This window comes from Bos grunniens, chromosome 14, assembly GCF_055505025.1.
Source record: "Bos grunniens cultivar Pamir isolate PY7600 chromosome 14, Bosgru_T2T1.0, whole genome shotgun sequence".
NCBI classification, from domain to species: Eukaryota; Metazoa; Chordata; class Mammalia; order Artiodactyla; family Bovidae; genus Bos; species Bos grunniens.
The window spans coordinates 75,054,344-75,078,052 of NC_141178.1; the positions used below are offsets into that span (position 1 = coordinate 75,054,344).

Genomic DNA, 23,709 nt, shown 5'->3' on the forward strand with positions numbered 1-23,709 from the left:
ATAACTGGATTTCCTTGGTTCTCCTGTTTTAAAATCTGAGCCTTAATGTAGTTTTACTATATCCTTTTTGTATTATTTTAATTTTCTTTATTAGTAGCCTAATAAAGAAGACTTTAAAATGAGTACCTTTTGGTCTTCTCCATATGCGTTTTAAAAAACAGTCCAAATTTAATTGATATTGTATTGAGTTTTTCAGGGTTATTTTAGGCCTGATTTGATAATAGTGCATTGTTTGGTGCCTCCATTAATGTTGTATTAAATCAGTGATCTTTTAAATTGATTAATATGTCAGTGAATCATGCCTTCTGATTTTCTGTGGTCATCAAACGGTTAAGTCTTTGCCGTTATTGTCAGTATATCAACCAAATTTTAAATGACTTTTTTTTTACTGTGTATTATTATATTCAACATCCCAGATATAACAATATTTTGTATTTTCACCACTGTTTATGGTATTCTCAGAATGCAATAAGTCAGGGACTTGGGTAATAAAATGTTTCTGGAAAATTCATTACAATGTCAATCTTTCATTATGCACAATCCTACTGAGATGAATGTGATTGTGAAAATTATTATGTGTGGAAGTTAGTGTAGAGGGCAGTGCCCTTTTCAGAGACAAGTATAGAAAACAACATTTTGAAACTGAGCTTAAAAAGGAGAAAAATTGAGTAACTCGGCTGTTTTTATTCACATAATTAAGAAAATTTTGAGAGTCCTTGCCAGTTTTGTAACAAAGAGACCAGCGATTAATAATGAAAATTTTGTAAATTATTTTAGATTTTTAAGAACATAATACTGTTGCCCCCTTTTTTGTCATTCAGGATGATTTCAATGTGAACTGTTTTGTAACCAAACTCTTAATTCTTATACTGTTTGCCCTGCTTCAGAGTTAAAAAGCCGAGTTATAAAATTCTTAATTACATCTCAGTTGGTATGACTTGAAGAAGAGGTATTGTCACTAACCTATGTTGCCCTAATGAGTAAAATAATTTCACTCACGACATAGATTTATAACAGGCCTAAGGCCCAAACTTACTGTGCTAAGGAATTTATTTATTTACTTTAAGAAAGTTCAAACTCTGTGGTCTTGAACCCCAGTTCTCAGATTATTAATTATAGATTACTTAATTGTATTAGGGAATTGTTATGTTATATTTTACTTTTGGATAAAACCTGCATTAGATGCATAATTCAGTAAGTTTTAAAGAATGTTAATTTGTCCTTGTTTAGAAGTTAAGCACCTTATCAAGATATTAATTTAAGTATTAAAATCTTGTTTTATAACTTTGTAACTTGAGAGTAATGGATGCTGTAGTGATGTCTCACATATGTGAAGATGAACAATAAAATTGTTTATTTACAAGTAATGGCTCTAATTACTTTTCTGGCAACACTTTTTATAATAAGCTTAGGAATCCTTTCTATATATGGAGTTTTTTTTTTTCAAGTGATGAATCTACACTTATACACATGTGTAATGAGTAAATTCAAGAATATAAATGATGACAGTTGAGTAAATGAGATGCTTGACACCCACCTTTTAATGTGGTATGTCTAACATGCCATCTGTAGCACAGTCAAAGGTGCCCTGCTTAATACCAGATATTCGCTGTTTTTCTACCAAAAATGAACGCCTTGGATTTTCAGGGAACAGAAAGCTATTTGGTTCCCAGACAGTGACCTTTCATATTCCAGAAAACTGCAGCCTGCAGACCTGTTAGTCATCCCTCACAAAAGATAGGGAAGTAAAAAAGGTTTCTTGGGGACCAGCATGTTGTTCATAGAGCTAGCAGTTTGATTCTTTATAGAGGCCTATCTTAGTATAGGGTTTTTTTGTTGTTTTTTTTTTAAGTGTATCTCATACTTTGCTCTCAGATACATATGTCAAAAAGAGATACAGTATAGGCATTCCAACACCGTAGAGGGCAAGTCCATCTGATGTGGCTGTTCTCTGTAGTCTTTGGACACATTCACGTATAATTTTACAAATGTAGGACATTTTACTGCCAAATGAATTAAGGTATTCTTTATGAAAGAACTGACAAAGTTCTAATTTTTTTTTAAAAGTATCAGTTGGCAGGAAGAAGGTAAAAACTCTCATCTAAGAATGCGACGTATTTTGTTTTTAAATCCAATGTTTTTAACTTACACTTGGTTTTACTCCTTGTTTTTTTTTTTTTTTTTTCTGTTGTTGCTTGTTTTGTATTGTTTTTTAGTCTTTTAACTCTCTATTGCTGGTGGCTTCGATTTCATGATGCATTATGCTTATGAAACTCTAGCTTTCAGCACTAAAATGAGTTAAAGATAATGTTTCGTTAATTTGGTCATTGTTTTCCTGTTGAGATCTTTCTTTAAAGGGAAATTGTCTACTTAAACCTCTGCATTGAACTCAAAGACAGTATTATTTTTTTTTAATCTGAAAATCAGAAGCTTACATGTATTCCTTTAATGCTCTAAAACAGAAATTTGTTTATTTACCTAATTATTATTGTCATTGGTAATTATGATTTCCAAAGAGGTATGTTTTAACTTAACACCAAACATATTTGTCCAGTAAGGTAACATTTTATATTCTGAGAATATTATAAATAATACATTAAAAACAAACCCCAGTTTAGACAGGTCGACAGCATCCCTTTAAAGACAGCCTATTCAACTTTTAGTTAATAATTTGTGGGGTTCTTTTTGGTTTTTCATTTGTAATAGAAATGTTATATGTTGCTTAACAATGTTTTTGGATACTAAAGTTGCTTAACAATCAAAAATAGAAAACAAGAACAAAAATGAAGAAACCAAAATAAAAATATCAATTTTTTATTATTTATTCAGGCGATTTCACCTAAACCTCAAAGTCAGAAAAAAAATGAAGCTGACATTAGCAGTTCTGCCAACACTCAGAAACCTGCACTGTTATCCTCAACTTTGTCTTCAGGGAAGGCTCGCAGCAAGAAATGCAAACATGAATCTGGAGATTCTTCTGGGTGTATAAAACCCCCTAAATCACCACTTTCCCCAGAATTAATACAAGTCGAGGATTTGACGCTTGTATCTCAGCTTTCTTCTTCAATGATAAATAAAACTAGTGAGCACAGATTTTTAAAAAATAGTTACTTATCCTATAAGATACATTAAAAACAGTTTGGTTGTAGTTATATTGTATTTTTATGAAGTTGCATTTTAAAAATTCAAACTTAAGTGGATATGACAGGGAAGGCTTGAAACTCTCTCAGGGGCAAAATCCATATACATTTCTGACTGATGTATTGTACAGAGGGACAGTGACTATACTACTGGTTAAGAAACGTCAGCATTTAGTAACCATAATTCCACTGTAGTTTAACTCTCCTCAACTAATGATCCAACACAGTTAGAGGCCTGATTCATTACAAAAAAAAAAAAAAATTATGGGATACAGAAAGACCCATGGTGGATATGTGGATATTTTCCTGAACTCCTAAGACTACTCTTACGGATGAATTTAGTCATTGTTCCCACTTGTCTATACCCCACCCCCAATACATTTTATTCAGTTCTTCTAAGATTTAGAGCACAGACTTCAGATTAATTTTACTAATGAAAGAAGAAAACTGCTTCCTTGATCTTATTTTTAAAGATTTTACTGTTTCAATACCGCTAATCTTTGAAGCATTTACTTAGTCTTTTAAACATAACCTTTCAACATGGGTTTGGATATATTTAAGACAAGACTTGTGTTGACCCTATGTTTCTCATATTTTAGTATTCTAAGAGATAATGAAAAATAATTACCTAAATTCACTGGGTAAAAGATAATTTTGTTGTTTGTAACAGCAAATGAATTAGTAACCTGATTTTAAATGAATATGACAGTTTTCCCTATGAACTCCTCCATATCATATCTTCTACAGCAACTAAAAATGGTGGCATTGAGAAGACTTCTATCAGTCAAATATATTAAATTTCTCTTCCATTCAGTTGCTGTATTTTTTTGCTCAACTGTATTTTTCATTTTTCGATTAGGTTTTGGTACTTTTTTGTTTTGATTTGGTTCTGTTTAATAAATGAAAGGATGGGAACAGAAAAACTCAGTTGTTTCATTCTAAGCTTTACTTCTTTATGGCATTTATCATTAAATAATGTCATTAGTAGTCACTAAAATGTCAGATGACATTGATATGTATTTTATTTTGAATTGTTTTATATTTTAGTATTATAAACAATGAATTTTATCCTTTTCTTTCAGTTATCACCATGTCTTTTTCATTTTGATTTTTGTAAAAGTACTTTTAAATACCCAAAGCATCAACTTTTTTAGACCTCGCTTATTTTCTCCTTCTAAATTAACATAAATATATTGGCTTATGTAGTCCTGCCTGTTCTAAATAATCAAAATGTTTATGTGCTGTGTAGAAAGAAAATGAAAGATCATAAAGAATTTCTAAGCTTTTGTGTAATGTATAGCTAGAAGATGCTCAAGTGACTCAGTGAGTTAGTTTTTCCAAACAAAACAAAAAACACATGAGGGTAAGAACTGTCATATTTTTTAAAAATTCTCATTTTTTGCCCATAGTGAGTACTTAAAGTTATTTGTGTTCAGTTTATTTTTTTTTTTTAATGAATCAGGCCCAAACATATGTTTACAAAAATCCATTTGGGGGAATGAGGGTGGGATAAAATTATTTACATTAGTTTTACTTTAGCAAGTAAAGCACTAACTCTGCAATGCATGTCAGAATTTTGTTACCTATGCCCCTGTCTTTTTTTTCCCTTAGAGATTCTAGATTTGTAATATAGCAAAAGGAATATATATATATATATATATATTTTTTTTTTTTTTAAGAAATCTTTGGCTATACAGAGATAATTTTCCCAAAGGAAGAATGGCAACTAACAACGATCTGCAATTAGAGAATAAACTGTAGTCTTTTCCATGGGAAACTACCTGAAGTGAATGTTCCATGTTATTTTCTTTTGGTTCTAGTAGGCTTTAGATTTGAAAAGTTTTGATTAACCCTTGTGAATGAGGGCAGCTTTTGCCTTTGATTCCTTTTGGAACATGTGCTGTTCCTTGTGGATACCTTAACAACATCAGAGGGCAGAATTTGAATCATTTTTCCCGTTTTTTCTCCTTAAATATGATAAGATGATCCCGGCATGTATCTGCTTCGTGAACATTGAAGATCTTTTTCTAGGTCCTCCACAGCCTGTGAACCCCCCTAGACCTTTCAAGCATAGTGAGCGGAGAAGAAGATCGCAGCGTTTAGCCACCTTGCCCATGCCTGATGATTCTGTAGAAAAGGTTTCTCCTCCCTCTCCAGCCACTGATGGGAAAGTATTCTCCATCAGTTCTCAAAATCAGCAAGAGTCTTCAGGACCAGAGGGTAATGTATATTGATTTCCTATAGATCCAAACATAAAAGAAGACAAAGAAAACGCTTAAGAGATAAAGATTATTAAAATATTAAGAGATTTCTGCTTTTTTCCTTCTTAAGATCTCTGGACTTTGTAGATAAGCACTTCATTTGATTCTACAAATGTTCGTTCAGTGCCTTCTTTGTTGATTACCAGGCACTGTTTAACTTATGTAGCATTTTAATCCACACTGATATTAACTGAGACAGTGTACCTCTGTTAACATATTGCGTTCTTTATTCTGTGTAGTACCTGACGTTGCACATTTGTCATTGGGACCCTGTCTCCCTCTTGACTTAAGTCGTGGTTCGGAAGTCACAACACCGCTAGCCCCAGATCCCTCTTATCATAATGAATGCCTCAGAGCAGAAAAGGAAGATACACAGATGCTTACAAATCTTTCTTCCAAAGCAGTGACTGACGCAAGAGGAGCTCCAGCAGCCTCAGGTAAAAGAGATTCATTTTTACAAAGTTAGCTAGGCTTGCATTTATATGGTAAAACCAGTTTCATGTATAAATTACATTTTTTAATACGTTGTTCCTCTTCATAAATGTTTTATGTAACAGCTGTGGAAGATGGGGCTTAAAGTCATTTTGTGTGACCATTTTCTACCATTTTTCCTGGACATAATTGTTATTTTGTCACTTTACTTGCTTCTCCCTACTTTTTTCTTATATCCCGTTTCTACTAAGTAGGAATTACTAGAGTTAAATATAATCACAGAAGTTCTTGGTTTTGAAGCCAGAAAATACTTAACAGGATCAGTACTTTATAGGTTTAAGAAGTGTAATAGAATTAGAGAAACACTTGGCATAAGTTACTGAATGTTGTTAAGTCGCTACGTCGTGTCCAACTCTTTATGACCCTATGGACTGCAGCACTCCAGTCTTCCCTGTCCTTCACCATCTCCTGGAGTTTGCTGAAATTCCTGTCCATTGAGTCGGTGATACCATCCACCCGTCTCATCCTCTGTCGCCTCCTTCTCCTCCTGCCTTCAATCTCTCCCAGCATTGGGGTCTTTTCCAGTGTTTGTAATAGAACTTAATGTTTAAGAAACACTTAGCTTAAGTTAATGATATACCTTTAACTTAAGTATAGATCCATATTTTGGAACAGAATCTCCCAAATTTAACCATAATTGATTATAATGTTATTTTGGGAGTTTCATGTGTAAAACCAACCATACTCTATAAGACATTTTTTGATTATTTTATGATACTTGTTGTAATAATTTGAAACCTTTCTGAGGTGTCTTATCAAATTGGTGTTTTAATGTGACAGAATATTAATTTGTATTTCCATTATATGTTTACATCCTTTTATTTGGAATTTTATAGGATTTTAACCTCAAGCATAGAGTATGTGCAATTCAAAAATAAAGGCAAATACTAATACCTTTCCACTAAGTTACTAATTTAGAATTAGATGGATGAAGGAGATCTGAACTGAGTCAGTTCTGAAATGGGAAAAAAACATAAAACTGTTTTTGATTTGCAGCCAAAGAGCATTGGGGATAATTGATTTTAATAGCGTCTTCTCTGAAGTCATTTTATCAAATCTTTGGGTGAAGCATAGAGCTTGCTCTTTTCTGGTGGCCGTTGGTGGATATTAAAATAAAATGAAGTAACTTAAAGAAACATGCTTTTTACATTACTGCTGTTACCTTCTTATTCCTTCTTTGAAAGTAAAAATGTAACTAACAGTAAGTATACAGTGTTCTACAAGTCCATTAATAAAAAAAGATTAAAGTTATTTTATATGCAATAGTGTTTCCATATCTTGATTTTTTAAAAAACTGATGCCCAAATTTGGAGATATATAGGCTTTGAAACATTTGTTGTCATTTCCCAAATCTTATCCATTGTCTTTGGACACTTTCTAAAAGCCCCTTCCATCTGTGGATAATTGATTTTTCTTTCCCCTGTTTTCACAAGAGTTCTGAATTACCCTTAACCTTTAAGATACTTTTCCTCAAGAAGTAAAGTTCTTAAGAGTGCCTTGACGATATGGAATTTGTTGCTGTACTGAATATATAAAAATATGTTCAAGTTAAAATATATATTCATTGGGGAGATTATTTATAGTTGTGCATTTGAAAATATTTGTATTTTGGTTTATATATGTATTTTTTTCTAATAGTAACAAGACTGAAAGATAGACCAGTGTAAATAGTATGTTATAACTAAGTTATGCTAGCTGGATGATGTATCCTAAAATGTCAAAGTAGTGATTGTGCATGGAAATCCATGATTCCAGTGATTTTGTGTTTAATCAGAGTGCTAGCCTAGTGTTGTTATTGTTGTTTCCAGAATTTCTAGCATATTTGTGGAGATACAGTTAATCATCATTGAAGTGTGGTTCTTGTTTCTCGTAATGGTTAAGATGCACTGGGGTACAGGGAAGGCATGATTTTTTTTTCCCCATTTAAGTGTTAGAAATAACTATTTGAGAAAGTCCAAGTAGCAAGGTAGTGTTTTGGGAAAGTGAAAGGTAGAGACGAGTTGGTTTTATAATGTGATAAATTTGTAAATTCGTTGAAGAGTGACGACCATTTTAAGTATGGTGATGACTGGCAACTTTAATTGCTTAAATCAAGGAAATGTATGGTTTTAAATGTTAATTAACTGAAAATCTTGTTTATTAGGGTTGAACACAGTCACAACATATTTGAATGCATTTGAATGTGGGCTTGGGAGGGATTGTTTCTCTTAACCTCTTTTAATTTTTTATTTTTTGAGGGAAATAATAGAATTCAAGTTGTGTTCTGATCGGACACCTTTTGATTAAAACTTGGTGAACCTGTCTGACTTGCATGGAAATTCTCAGTGGTCTGCGTGCTTTTTTTCTCTTGACATTTTTGTTAGCTACTCTAGAAAATGGTTTGCAGTGTTTGTAGGCCTTCTCTCTGCACTCCAAGTTTTCTTCCATCTGAAGTCAAAGTACCAAGAGTTTTTGTTTTGTTTCATCTTTTTTTTTTAATGTTTACTTGGTTCATTTCCATCTTAATTATAAAAGTAAGTTTTGTTACTGTTGAATTTTAAAACTTCTGTAGAAAACATTATTTCCCAGAGCTTGTATCAAAGACATTTTTGGGGGTGTTTTTTTCAAATTGAAATTCTTGGAGTATTTAGAATGACTGAGGATATTAGTCCTTAACTGTGGAATAGTTTAACAGAGTTTTAGTTTTTCTTGTGGGAGATTATGTTCTCACTGCTGAGTTTAGCAGTCAAGATAAAGAACTGATAATACTATGCAGATTATACAGTTATTATATACACCTATTCTCAATAGGTTAACACTTGCTTTTAGTTATTTTTCTAGTAGAGATAATAAACTTGCACTAATCCTCTACGTTCTTCTACTGGGAAGCATGCGTGCAATATGACTAAACAAGATTAAGAATACATTGCTGCCCACATTACAACAAAAACAGTCATTGGTGCCCTTGTAAAACTTGGTGCCGTTGTTTTTATTTTATTTTCAGAATGCTTTATCTAACAGAGTCCATCAGTTTTAGGTAAGGATAGAGTCTTAGTTCTATTATTATTAGTTCTGTTGCTAACTGGGAATGTTGGCTGGTTTTCTTATTTATCTCCTGGATGTCTGTATGACAATTACTGAATTACTCTAACCTCTTGTATTCTTGCCTGGAGAATCCCATGGATGGAAGAGCCTGGTGGGCTACAGTCCACGGGGTCGCAAAGAGTCGGACACGACTGAGCGACTTCACTTCACTTCTTTAAGGAGTTTAAATCTGGAAGCTCAATGTATGAAAGGATGGGCCAACAATCAGACTGACTTGTGGCTGAGTCGCCTGTGCCCGGTGCTGTGCAGGCATCTTAAATGTTTGGTGGTTAGTCCATCATCTTACACCAACTTCACATTTATTTTTTGAAAGCCTTTTTGTTTTAGAGTGGCTTTCAATTTTTTTTTTTTCCAGAATTGTACAAAACCAAACCAAACCACAACCAGAGACTCCTTAATCTACTTCCACCCCCACACCAAATGTTCATGGTTTATTCAAAGCCTGGGGTTTCCATGGAGAGTCTCAGGGATAGCCTCTTTTTTTATTGCCAGAAAAATCAGATATTTAACACACTGAAGAAACCATCTGCATTATGGGGCTTTCCGTGACATGAAAGCAGATATGGCTCAGAGATCTGTCTCTCTTGCTTTAATCTGAATAGCTCCATTTGTTTTTTTTATTTTTTAATTTTTATTATTTTTTAAAATTTAAATTTATTTATTTTAATTAAAGGCTAATTACTTTACAATATTGTATTGGTTTTGCCATACATCAACATGAATCTGCCATGGGTGTACACGTGTTCCCAATCCTGAACCCCCCTCCCACCTCCCTCCCCATACCATCCCTCTGGGTCATCCCAGTGCACCAGCTCCATTTGTTTTTTATCGTGTTTTTTGTTTGGCCAGGGCTAGGGGTTGGGGTTGTAATATATATTGTCCATTATATAGTATTTTGTTTGAAAAAGGTCTGTTGATTAAATTTAGTTACAAATCACTATTCTTTTAACTAATAACCTAGTACTTTGGTTCCCAAATTCTGGTGCATGGTGAAATAAAGACAATGTAGAGAATGTCTCGTAAAATGACATTTGTTCTTTTGTGGAATTCTTAAATAGATCTATTTTTAAATCTATTTGTGCATGAATGTTTTTAAAAGTCCTGTCATTATTGCCTATAGGAATATTTACTTTAATATCCTTGTTTAAATGTTGACAAGCTTTTCTCAGTTCCCTAGTTTTACTTTTGAAATTTAATAGTTAAGAAATATAGAAACCAACATATTGTTGAAATGCAGTTTTCCTCCAATTAAAAAAAAAAGAAATATAAAGGTTTGGGACCCACCAGAACATGTGAAAACAGTCTAGAGCGGATCCTCCTGAAAGCACTCTGATATTATAATTTCTGTATATGTTCTGCTATGCTGACCTGTGTTCCAGAGCTGAGGGTCAAGACCATGTTGTTTGTTTTCCAAGTGCCTGAGGGATCCCACACATTCCAGCCAGAAAAGGTGTCCCTGAAAGGCAGTTCTTTCATTTGAATCACCCCAGGTGCTTCCCAGGTGACTCAGTGGGTAAAGAACATGCCTGCTACACAGGAGACGCAGGAGTCACAGGTTTGATTCCCGGGTCTGGAAGAACCCTTGGAGAAGGGCATGGCAATCCACTCCAGTATTCTTGCCTGGAGAAACCCATGGACAAAAAGGCACCTGGAGGTCTGTGTCCATAGGGCTGCAGAGAGTTGACATGATGAGTGACTGAGCACCCAGGCACAACATGCGGGTGGCGCCAGTGCAGGAGACATAAGAGACGCAGGTTTGATCCCTGGGTCAGGAAGATCCCCTGGAGTAGGAAACGCCAGCCCACTCCAGTATTCCTCTCTGGAGAATAACATGGACAGAGGAGCCTGCGTGCTACTGTCTATGGGGTCGCAAAGAGTCAGACGTGACTGAAGTGGCTTAGCTTGCACGCAGGGGATTCTGGACGTTTTCCACCTTTCACACTGGAGACTCAGTGCTCCCAGAGATTAGGGCCCTACGGGGGCAAAAATCATGGTCAAGGGCTGCTTCTGGTGTATCTCTACCATCACTTAAGATTTAGAATGCAAATCTCTTATTGTTTCTGTCGTAAATGCCTTGTCATTGTCAAGAATGCCGCATTAAATTTTTGAAAATGTCATGGTATGCAGTCATTGTTAGTAAGCAGTGATTAGTGAAAGGAAATGAGGCATTTGTTCAACAGTCTTGATAATAAGGAAGTTTAATCTCATTTCTCTTTGATGTTCTTTTCATTTTTTGGTCATAAGAAATCTTTTTATCAGGGAGATTACCAATATTTTTATTGAATTTGAATAAATTATTAACCTCATTAACATTTAGTTCAAGCTGAGTGGTATTTTTATATTTTTGTTGTGTTTTATTTAATTTATGTAAATTATTTGCAGTAAGGTGAATCAAATGCTAGCTTTTTTGATACTTTATTGGAGTGATTTAAAAGTCAAAGAACTCATAAATGGTGATATTAGAGCATAATTTAATAGACTGAAATTGTATTTAAGTGTGCTAGAGTCTTTTTCTTAGATTAACCCTAGACACAGATAAGATATTAGCATTGGGAATAGCTGAATATGAGTTGAGAAGCTTGGTTTAGTGTGTCTAAACAGCAACACAGTTATTGAGGTGTACTATTGGTTTAAGAATGTATTTTGGACTATTGGATAATAATACCTAAGTGCCATTAAGTTGAATATTTTTTATGTGTTAATAAGCCTTTATATCTTACATTTGGATAAAGACCAAAAATGATTTATAGAATAATTCTGTTTTGGCTTTTCTCATTACCTCATAACACATTCGATGGAGTTCAGAGGTATTCCATTTGTTCTAGGCAACAGAGGTTCAATATTAGTTTAAAAAATTTATGCAGATTGTTGAAAACCAGTATAATTTAATGTGAAATTTGATATTTCATTTGGATGACAGGAATAGCATTTTGTCATAATTGTCACAGGAGCAGAAATGTTACATGGACCTACTGCTGGAGTGCATTCCAACATCTCCTGGGTTGCCAAAGGCTGTGGTGCCAGAGTTGAACTGATGGCCTAGTGCATTCACCCTAACATTTTTTTATGTTTAGACCCACATTTATGCTATTTTTAGAAATGGTGCACTCTCAAATTACTCCACCATAAAGGAGAAAAGTTAAAAAAACCACTCATTATTTATCAGACACTAATCATTTTATATATTTTGACTCACGTAGTGCTGATAACAGCAGTAGGTAGATACTCTTGTTCCTATTTGGCAGATAAGGAAACTGAAGCACAGAGAGATTAAATGATTTCCTCGAGACTGTGCAGCTAATAGATGGTGGAACTAGGAATCTAATCTGAATAGTGTGAAGGACCAAACATCATCCTTATTTCTTTGAAGTAAGAAATGCCACTTCTTTGTTACTAGTTGAGGCAATAATGTAGACCTTTATGGGAAAAGAGTCTTGGGTAGAGTTTTGTGAGCAATTGTAATTTAAAACATTGTCTCATACTCTTAACCTTTTCTGACTAAACTTAAATATTTTTCCCCTAAACCTGCAGGAATATCGAAAATGGAAAAAAAAGTGAAATTGGAAGAAAAAAGCTCAACTGCATTTGGTATGAACAGAAAGTAATCTTTAAGCAAAAGACTGTAGATGGCTTGGCAGTGGGAGGACGTAGTCTATCCCTTACTTTTTACCTGTTAGTGCTCCTGTAGGTGTAAGTGATCCTCTGTTTTAGTGTTTATTAGTTTATTCACCTCCAAATATGTTGTTTCCTAATACATGTCTTGTAGTAGTATGTGTATTTTTTGTCAAGGAACCTTAAGGCTTTCTCTGAGAACTTGATGTTTTTGAACATCTTTGAAATTATGACTGTTTAAAAATATGGTGCCATTTAATATTGTTGATCCTTAGAGAATGGATGGTAAAATAAAATAGCCTTTTTTTCCCAGCCTTTTTTCTTTTTTTTTTTACTTTCTTTATAAAAAGATACTAAATTTTCTGCTGTCTTTTCTGTCTTCTGTGCTGTCATGACTATAAGTTTTGGAATAATGGATAATAGTCTTAAATATTCTACAAATTAGCTCCCTGGAGCTTGAGTTACTCAAAGTTGGTTCAGTGTGGTTGGTAAGCTGTGGGCTAAACCTTTCTGAGTTGGACAATAGTTGAATATGTGTGATGAGTTAGTTTTAAATAAAGTATTCTAGGATACTGTTTTAACATCTGTACATTTTCTTTAAAGTGCATATGATTGGGAAAAAAGAAATATTTTAAAATTTTTAAGAAAAAAATTAGTTTAATGAGTTAAATTTTTACTTCTTTGTGCTTTTTATCTTCATTCTTATATACGTGGAAACTATTGAAAGACTGAAGGAATTATTTGTGGATTTGACTTAGTTTTTTTTAATATTTTTCCCAAAGAAAAAAGTTCAAGTCTTCTTCATCTTCTAATACATTTTCTTGTTAAATTTTGTATGGAAATTCTGAGTCTCCTCGGTCAAGTTTTTCTTAAATTGTGGAGTATATTTCTTGCCACATCAGGAAACTGAGTTACATTACTCATTTAAGAATTTTAACTACTGTCTGTGTTAACTTTAAGGTGTCAGGAGTTGGGATTTCTCAACACTGCTAATGAAGATTCCCTCTTATAGCCCAGTAAGCTAATCAGGAGTTCCAGACTCATGACAGGAACAGTTTAATTGAATCCATCCACTCTGGGCAGGTGACTGGAATAGCTGATTAAACCATAAATGCTGCTTTTAGGTTAACCCAAGGGAACAACTCGGGATCAGTCATGATTACTAACTGACTCACTTTTTGTCATTTAGGTAAGAGAAAAGAAAAGGATAAAGAAAGAAAAGAGAAGAGGGACAAAGATCACTACAAACCAAAGCAGAAGAAGAAGAAGAAAAAGAAAAAGAAATCTAAGCAGCATGGTAAGTACAGTCCTTCCTCAGTATCTGGGGTATTAGTTCCCGGCAGTTACCAAAATCCACAGATGCTCCAGTTTCTTGTATCAAATGGCATGGTATAGTCAGCCTTTGATACTTGTGGGCTCTGCATAGATCTGTGGAAATAAAAACTGATCTGCAGTTGGCTAAATCCACAGTTGCAAAACCTGTGGATACAGAAGGCTGCCTGTACGCTAAAATGGTGATTCCCATTTTTTAATATCTAAGGTTCTTTTAGCTATCCTCTTTTACAAAGTGGAGGTAAGATAGTATTCCCATGTTCTTGAGAGCTGAGCAGTTCGTCTAGTAACCTTCCTTTATCTTGCCTGTTTAGCTACAGTTAGTAAGTTAAGTGGTCTGTAAATTAGTCCTTGCAATGACTAGAGTCTTTCATTGCCAGCGTTATGGTGGACTAGGTACCCTGAACAAGGACCCCTCTGTGTACTGTGAAGGAATTTCTGTCAATCTCGTGGACTAGGTACCCTGAACAAGGACCCCTCTGTGTACTGTGAAGGAATTTCTGTCAATCTCGAATTTAAAGTCCTTTGAATTAGCTTTCCAGAAGTGAGAGAAAATAATTTTAGAAAAGCTTGGAGAAAAAACAAATGATTTTTCTAACAATAGCTTGTCACTAAATAGTCATTAAAGCAAAAATCATTCTTAGAGATAGGAAGTTACCATAATAAATAGTCATTAAAGCAAAAATCATTCTTAGAGATAGGAGGTTACCATATAGTGATAAAGGTTGAGTTCACTTTACATCTTTCTAAGTTTTATCACTGAATAACATCATCATATCTTTCTTAGTGATTAATAAATTCACAAAACCCAGAAGTGTCTGTAAGGATAAGAAATGGTAGCTGCATAGTTGATCCAACAGACCTGTCCAGGACACTGAACTCAGCAGCTGCAGAGTAGACAGCTTTTTCAAATAGACTCAGACATTTATTAAAATGGACCATGGGATGCAACTTTAAGCAAACCTCAACATATTTTAAGGGTTTTCCTGGTGGCTCAGACAGTGAAGAGTCTCCCTGTAATGCAGCAGACCCAGGTTTGATCCCTGGGTTGGGAAGATCCCCTGGAGAAGGGAATGGCTGCCAACTCCAGTATTATTGCCTGTAGAGTTATCTTAAAATCACTATTGAGAAGACAAAAAGCCCCATATGTTTAGAAATCAAGCAGAATATTTTTAAATAATTCATGGATGAAAGACAATGCCAAAGGGAAAATAAGATGTTAAGAACCTGGCAGGTGATGAAAATATTATACATGTAACTTGAAAATGTAGTTAAGATTGCACTTGTGAGAAGAATATTGCCATACATGCTTACAAAAGAAAAGAAGGCTCAAAGTCAGCTAAGCCTCCAGCTTAAGAGGTTAGAAAAGATTAAGCCCAGAAAAAGTAGAAGTGAACATGAATGATAAACATATGAACAGAAATTAAGGAACTAAAAAAAAAAAGTAGCAAAAAATGAAAAATGCCAAAATTAAATGATGACACCTAATTTTAGACTTCTGGCCCCTAGAACTGAGAGAATAAACTTCTGTTGTTTCTGTCCACCAGTTTTGTGGTAATTTGTTGGGGGCAGCTCTGGGAAACTCATACAACTCCAAATTCAGTTTGTTATTATTGTTGTTTAGGCGCTCAGTTGTATCCAACTCTCTTGGGACCACATGCATGGACTGTAGCCCACCAAGCTCCTCTGTCCATAGGATTTCCCAGGCAAGAATATTGGAGTGGGTTGCCATTTCTTCCTTTAGGAGGTCTTCCCGATCCAGGGATTGAACCCAGGTCTTCTGCATTGGCAAGTGGGTTCTTTACCGCTGAACCACCTGGGAAGCCCCAAAATTTATTTTAATTGGTTTAAATAGCTTTGCTCTCAAAATCAGAAGAGAACAGTATGGGAAAGGGCAGTCACAGGCTGTTCTTATTTGTGGACAAAGAGGCAAAACACAGGGAATTAAATCTAGCAGGATGTTTAAAAATAGGACCATATAGGATTGGAATGCAAAGTTGGTTTGACATTAGAAAATGAATTAATGAAATTCACCACAGTAACATAGTTTGAATAAATGTAGAAAAACCATTTGATGAATTCCTGTGTACTTATATTAAAAAAAAAAAACTTTGAATAGCAGAGTGTAAAACTTTACTTAAAAACATAAAGAAAGCCTAAATAATGGGGAAATGATTCATATTCATGGGGTAGTAGATTACTGTTGAAAAGGTGCCGCTTGAAATAAATCTATAGATTCATTGCTGATTCTGAACTTAACATGGAAGAGTAAAGAGCCAAGAATGAGATAGTCACTCTTGAAGAAGAATAAGGAGAGTTACTATTCAGTTATCAAAGCCGGGAGGTATTTTGAAGGAATAGAATACGTTAAGAACAGAATAATCCAAAGCAGATCATACATATTTCAAAACTTAGTTTATTCAAAGCTGACATCTTAGTTTGGTAGGTAAGTAATTGGTATTAGAATAATTTATAATGCATATAGTGACAATAAAACTGGGCTCCAACCTTATACCATGTACAACAATCAGACTGATATTGATGAGACTTCCTACGTGAAAGACGAAACTATAGAACTTCGAAAGTATAGAAAGTCATCTTTGTGCTTTTTGGGCAGAGATTTGAAAATGAAAAATGCTAACCCAAAAGAAAAGGTTGAAAATGTGACTAGACTTAAATGAACTTTGGTTCATCAAAAGCATTATGGAGAGAGTGAAAAAACAACACAAACCATAAGAAAATAATGATAACATAAATACCTGACAGAGTATTAGTATTCAGAATGTATTTCAAGCCCTTACAGATCAAAAAGAGAAAGAAAACCCAGTAGGAAAATGGACGAAGGAGTTTAATAGGTATTTCACAGAAGTGGAAACCTGAAAGTGATTATACAAGACAATGCACACTCTTAGGTGAAGCTGCCTAATGTAACTTTTAGAACCTAGTGAAATCTATTTCCCCTCTGCCGTATTGGCAGAGAGTATGAGGTGAATGGTACCAGAAGTGCTGAGGAGGTGCAGATAGCGGCACAGCCACCATGGGGAAGCCGTGATGTTTTTCTGATGAGAGTAGAGTTGACCCCAGATTCCGAACTAAACTCACATGGTCTGTCAGGAGACATGTGCAGGAATGTTCATGGCAGCACTGGCGTTGGCCTGTGTCCACCTGTCCTTCAGTGGAATCTGTGTCACTGTGTAAAATAAATGGATTATACCCATTGGAATCTCATGAACAAAGCTAAAAATCAAGTCACAGAGGAAAACATGTACAGTTTTACAATTTCATTTATGTAAACATCGAAAAGTTGTAAAACTAAGCAGTATATTTTTTAGAGATTCCAATGTATGTAGCAAAAGCATAAAGGAAAGCAAGAGAATGATGAATAGAAATTCAGAATTAGTGTTGCCTCTGAGGTAGAGAAAGGACTTTTTAGTTCACATTGAAAGGTGGCACAAAGGAACCTTCCAAAAGTGACAGTGATACTCTCTCAGAGTACATGGTGGGTATCTAAGTATTTTGTAGTATTTACCTGCTTTATGTCATACCCATTTCTCCCCCATATGCATCAAATACTTAAAAAACAGTTTCAGAAACTATGACGCCAATGAGGTACTTTCAGAATTTGTAATCATTGTTGGTAAATTCTTCAGATTTTAACTCTCTCTATAGGTCAAAAATAGCATCTGATCTTCCCACAGAATATAAAGTTTCTGTATTCTTTAACTCTAAAGAAGGCAATGACACCGCACTCCAGTACTCTTGCCTGGAAAATCCCATGGATGGAGGTGCCTGGAAGGCTGCAGTCCATGGGGTCGCTAAGGGTCAGACACGACTGAGCAACTTCACTTTCACTTTTTCACTTTCATGCACTGGAGAAGAAAATGGCAACCCACTCCAGTGTTCTTGCCTGGAGAATCCCAGGGACAGGGGAGCCTGGTGGGCTGCTGTCTGTGGGGTCGCACAGAGTCAGACACGACTGAAGTGACTTAGCAAAGTAAATTTGAAGACATGGGATCAAAATGGCATTGAAAAACTTGGACCCACTTCCCAAGAAAAACTTGGACCAATCTGCCTTGCTCCTCAGCTTTTCTGTCTGACCCCACCCCTTCGTAGACAGCTCTGTGGAAGCCATACCGGAGAGAACCATAAGTTAGGTAAACAGAAACCAGGAACCACAGATTCCTGTTTAGTGACTTCTCTCCCATGATGATACATCAGAATGCAGAAATGACAAGTGTCACACTGCAGGACAGATGCCAGATGAACTAGCTGAGGGTATTTGGCTGCCTTGGGTATTCCAGTGGAGACACCGAAGCATCTGGGCAGGAAGGGCATGCTTTTTTTAAGTCACCTTAACGTTGCATCCTATAAGTTAAATAAATAAGCAGGGTGACAATATACAGCCTTGACGGACTCCTTTTCCTATTTGGAAGCAGTCTGTTGTTCCATGTCCAGTTCTAACTGTTGCTTCCTGACCTGCATATAGGTTTCTCAAGAGGCAGGTCAGGTGGTCTGGTATTCCCATCTCTTTCAGAATTTTCCAGTTTATTGTGATCCACACAGTCAAAGGCTTGGGCATAGTCAATAAAGCAGAAATAGATGTTTTTCTGGAACTCTCTTGCTTTTTCAATGATCCAGCAGATGTTGGCAATTTGATCTCTGGTTCCTCTTCTAAAACCAGTTTGAACATCTGGAAATTCACGGTTCATGTATTGCTGAAGCCTGGCTTGGAGAGTTTTGAGCATTACTTTACTAGCGTGTGAGATGAGTGCAATTGTGCAGTAGTTGAGCATTCTTTGGCATTGCCTTTCTTTGGGATTGGAATGAAAACTAACCTTTTCCAGTCCTGTGGCCACTGCTGAGTTCTCCAAATTTGCTGACATATTGAGTGCAGCACTTTCACAGCATCATCTTTCAGGATTTGAAATAGCTCAACTGGAATTCCATCACCTCCACCAGCTTTGTTTGTAGTGATGCTTTCTAAGGCCCACTTGACTTCACATTCCAGGATGTCTGGCTCTAGGTGAGTGATCACACCATCGTGATTATCTGGGTCATGAAGATCTTTTTTGTATAGTTCTTCTGTGTATTCTTGCCATCTCTTCTTAATATCTTCTGCTTCTGTTAGGTCCATACCATTTCTGTCCTTTATCGAGCCCATCTTTGCATGAAATGTTCCCTTGGTATCTCTAATTTTCTTGAAGAGATCTCTAGTCTTTCCCATTCTGTTGTTTTCCTCTATTTCTTTGCATTGATCACTGAGGAAGGCTTTCTTATCTCTTCTTGCTATTCTTTGGAACTCTGCATTCAGATGCTTATATCTTTCCTTTTCTCCTTTGCTTTTCGCTTCTCTTCTTTTCACAGCTATTTGTAAGGCCTCCTCATACAGCCATTTTGCTTTTTTGCATTTCTTTTCCATGGGGATGGTCTTGATCCCTGTCTCCTGTACAATGTCACAAACCTCCATCCATAGTTCTTTATGCACTCTATTTATCAGATCTAGTCCCTTAAATCTATTTCTAACTTCCACTGTATCCCTGGGCTGGGAGAAGCACAAGCTGGAATCAAGACTGCCGAGAGAAATACCAATAACCTCAGATATGCAGATGACACCACCCTTATGGCACAGAGTGAAGAGAAACTAAAAAGCCTCTTGATGAAAGTGAAAAAGGAGAGTGAAAAAGTTGGCTTAAAGCTCAACATTCAGAAAACGAAGATCATGGCATCTGGTCCCATCACTTCATGGGAAGTAGATGGGCAAACACTGGAAACAGTGTCAGACTTTATTTTTTGGGGCTCCAAAATCACTGCAGATGGTAACTGCAGCCATGAAATTAAAAGACGCTTATTCCTTGGAAGAAAAGTTATGACCAACCTAGATAGCATATTGAAAAGCAGAGACAGTACTTTGCCAACATAGGTCCATCTAGTCAAGGCTATGGTTTTTCCAGTGGTCATGTATAGATGTGAGAGTTGGACTGTGAAGAAAGCTGAGTGCCGAAGACTTGATGCTTTTGAACTGTGGTGTTGGAGAAGACTCTTGAGAGTCCCTTGGACTGCAAGGAGATCCAACCAGTCCATTCTGAAGGAGATCAGTCCTGGGATTTCTTTGGAAGGAATGATGCTAAAGCTGAAACTCCAGTTCTTTGGCCACCTCATGCAAAGAGTTGACTCATTGGAAAAAACTCTGATGCTGGGAGGGATTGGGGGCAGGAGGAGAAGGGGATGACAGAGGATGAGATGGCTGGATGGCATCACTGACTCGATGGACATGACTGTCAGTGAACTCCAGGAGTTGGTGTTGGACAGGGAGGCCTGGCGTGCTGCAATTCATGGGGTTGCAAAGAGTCGGACATGACTGAGCGACTGAACTGAACGTCGCATCAGCAAACAGGACTGTTCCAATATGCTGTAGCAGATGCAGAATCTCCTGTTCTGAAGCACCTGTGACAGTGGGGAACAGACAGGGAGCGGCTGATGAAGAACAAAGTAAGAAGCAGGCCATACTTGGTAGCAGAGTGAGGGACAGTGACCGCAAGTGAGATTGCAGGAGCAAAAAAGAGAATTGACTTAAAGAAAGGAGAATGATTAGGATGAGTAAGTGAAAGTCACTTAGTCATGTTTGACTTTTCCACTCCATGGACTGCAGCCTTCCAGGCTCCCCTGTCCATATAATTCTCCAGGCAAGAATATTGGAGTGGTTTGCCATTTCCTTCTCCAGGGATGACTAAGTCTTGGACAAGTTCAGAGTAAATTTGCACCTCAGACTTGTAGCCTACCATGACCTATGGCGCCACTATTTATAAAGAGCTGTGGAGTTTCCCTGATGGTTCAGTGGTATAGAATTCACCTACTATGCAGGAGACACAGGAAACATGGGTTTGATCCCTGGGTTGGGAAGATCCCCTAGAGGAAGAAATGGCAACCCACTACAGTATTCTTGCCTGGCGAATCCCCATGGACAGAGGAGCCTAGTGACCTACAGCCCATAAAGAGGCAGACATGACTGATCAACTAAGCACATATTAAAGAAATAAACCTTTTAAAAAAAAGTTGCATGTTTTTAAATTAAAAAGAACCTTATATCTTTGCATTGTAAAATCAGGTCTATAAATGAAAATCTTAACTTTGAAAACAGAGTCCTGGTATAGACTAGCGATGCATAGGAGCATTGCTCTTTGTACACAGCAGGTGTTAGATCGGGTAATCACTAGCATCTTTGCAATTAATTATTACATTTGAGGAAAATTTATTCTGGGCTGTTTAATTCATCTTGGAAATGACACTTTCCCCCAGGTGATTAAATTAGAAGAGTGTTCTTTAAACTTAAATAGGGGGTTTTAAATAAGTTTGAAATTTTAAGGACATCTTAAATTTTAAAGAATTCACATTATTACTGCATGCGTTCCTAATAGAAGATGTATTTTAGTCTGCAATTACTACCAACAAGGAGTTTAAAAAATTCTTTTCCTTTTACCACTCAGTGCAATTTTGCATATCTTGTGATGCTTATTATGTACCAAATACTAGGTGTTTTACATATACTAGTTCATTTAATCCCCACATTAACCTTTCATGGTGGGGCCTGTTATCCCCATTTTATAAACAGTTAACTAAAACAGAAGGATAAAGAGAGCTGTCCAAGCTCACATGGCTAGTAAGTGGAGAAAAGCAGATTTAAACCGAGGCAATCTAGCTTCTGAGTCTTAATTTTCATGCTGTGTTGTTAATTTTTACCTCCTTGCCTTAAATATTGTTTTCTAGGCTGTGCATCCTTCCTTTATTGTGTCTGTTAACATACTAAGTCCTTAGTAGTTATCTGTTAGTTTAAATGAAGCTATGGAAAATAGTAGTTAAACGATCCTTTATAATTATTCCATACAACTGTGGGTTGACAGATGTTTTGATTACCAGATTTAGTTTACATAATATAAAGTTAACTTTGTGTTCAGTCCGTGTGTGTGAGAAAATGCTGTGTTGGGATTTTAAGAGTGACATCTTTGCCAGTGTTTAACTTTGTTATTTTAAGCAAATTGCTTCATCTCCTTGTCTTTTATGTATCTGTAAATATGGGGAAATGAAGACATACAGAGGTTTAAGAGAACTAGAATGAGAAATGCAAAGAGAATCCAAAGTATTGTATAGTAAAAACAAAGATTCCTTTCTAAGTGTTTGTAAGCAAGCATGTATGTTAGGAGTGGTAAGGAGTATGCATAAATGTCTACCATGATGTGTTGTGTGTGTGGTAAAACTGATACAAAATAAATTCTACTTGGTGAAGCTTTATGAAGAAGATGACATTTGCTCTAACCCTGAAACACAGCAGTAGACTTCTATTTGTAATAGCCATAGGGCATGAGTTTGGGGAATACAGGTTCGGTGTAGAAGGCTAGGGCTTCCCAAGTGGCACCTAGTGGTAAAGAACCCACTTGCTGGAGACTTAAGGAGACATAAGAAACATGGGTCCGATCTCTGGGTTGGAAAGATCACCTTGGAGGAGCGCATGGCAGCCTGCTCTGGAATTCTTGCTTGGAGAATCCTGTGGACAGAGGAGCTCAGTAAGTTACAGTGCACAGAGTCACAAAGAGTCAGACATAACTGAAGTGACTTAACATGAATGCGTGTAGAGTGCTAGGAAATTGTGTTCAATGCTAATATACTGTACAGAGATTAAATGTCCTCCATGTTTTGTTTTTAATAACAAATTGAGATTTCTAACATTTTTGTACTGAACCAATACTTCCACTTTCTCTGAGAGGGCATTGTAACATGTAGTCAGTAAAAGGGCAGCTTTTAAGAGCCGAGTGTGCAAGTTCACATCCCGATTGCGACACTTAGAGCTTAAGTTATTTAAATTCTATACACTTCAGTTTCCTTGTGTATAAAATGGTGATAGTTTTTGCTACGTAGATTCATTGTTAGGATGTCATAAGGATATTGTTATGAAGTACTCAGTACCTGGCTAGCATTTAGTAGATCCCCTTCGCATTTCCACACCTGTGCTCAAGTAATGCGATGCTGACAATTTTGCAGTTCCAGGGAGGCTCTGAGGGATGACTCAGGTCTGGCAGTGTGAGCATCGTCTGGGAGCATCCCACTGCTGAATGATGTGGGCGTGAGGCCTGGGAAAAGTGGTTTTAACAAGCTTCCCAGTGTGTATCAGATGCAAAATCCACTAATAATGCTTTTTTGGTTAAGAGTAAGGCTTCTGTAGTCAGACTGTCTGGGTTCGAATGTTGGCTTTGCCATTGATAGCTGTGTCTTCTTGGGCAGCTTAACCTTTTCTGCCTGTTTTTTCATTTGTATAACAGCATTGACAGTAGTAGTTTTTTGTTGGAGAGCTGTGAGGATTAAGAGTAGTTGGTACCTGTAATACACTTAGGGTCCTGTTTGGCACCTAGAGAGCCCTTGATGAACATGGCCCATGCCATGGTGTTTAGGATGACCACTGCTGCTGCCACACACCACTACCTAACAGTGAGTCAGAAACAACACACATTGATGATCTTAAGGTTCTGCAGGTCATAAGTCCAAAATGGGTCTTACTGGGCTAAAATCAAGGTGTCAGGACTGCACTCCTCTCTGGAGGCTCTAGAGAGAATCCGTTTTCTTGCCTTTCCCAGATTCCGGAGGCCACCGCATGTCCTGGCTCATGTCCCGCCCCATCTTCAAAGCCAGCGGTGGCGGCTCAGGTCTTGTCTTAGTTTACATCCCTCTGGCACTGACTCTTTTGCCTCCCTCTTTCTTTTAGGGACCCTTGTGATTATGCTGGGCCAACCCAGATAGTT

The 23,709-nt window shown here is 36.4% G+C and overlaps 1 protein-coding gene across 45 annotated transcripts in view; it reads left to right on the forward strand.

Moving 5' to 3' along the window:
- The window catches only part of PHF20L1 (PHD finger protein 20 like 1), a 73,840-nt gene that overhangs the window by 34,260 nt on the left and 15,871 nt on the right, over nucleotides 1–23,709 (forward strand). For 34 of the 45 annotated variants that reach the window (XM_086337403.1, XM_086337407.1, XM_086337405.1 and 31 more), the window contains 5 exons: nucleotides 2,830–3,082; nucleotides 5,172–5,360; nucleotides 5,641–5,838; nucleotides 12,509–12,565; nucleotides 13,779–13,886. In XM_086337403.1, coding sequence (XP_086193529.1) covers nucleotides 2,830–3,082; nucleotides 5,172–5,360; nucleotides 5,641–5,838; nucleotides 12,509–12,565; nucleotides 13,779–13,886 — 805 coding nt within the window. Of the gene's footprint in view, nucleotides 1–2,829; nucleotides 3,083–5,171; nucleotides 5,361–5,640; nucleotides 5,839–12,508; nucleotides 12,668–13,549; nucleotides 13,673–13,778; nucleotides 13,887–23,709 lie in introns of those variants that run through there. The other 11 variants (XR_015141146.1, XR_015141148.1, XR_015141150.1 and 8 more) reach the window with 3 other exon arrangements.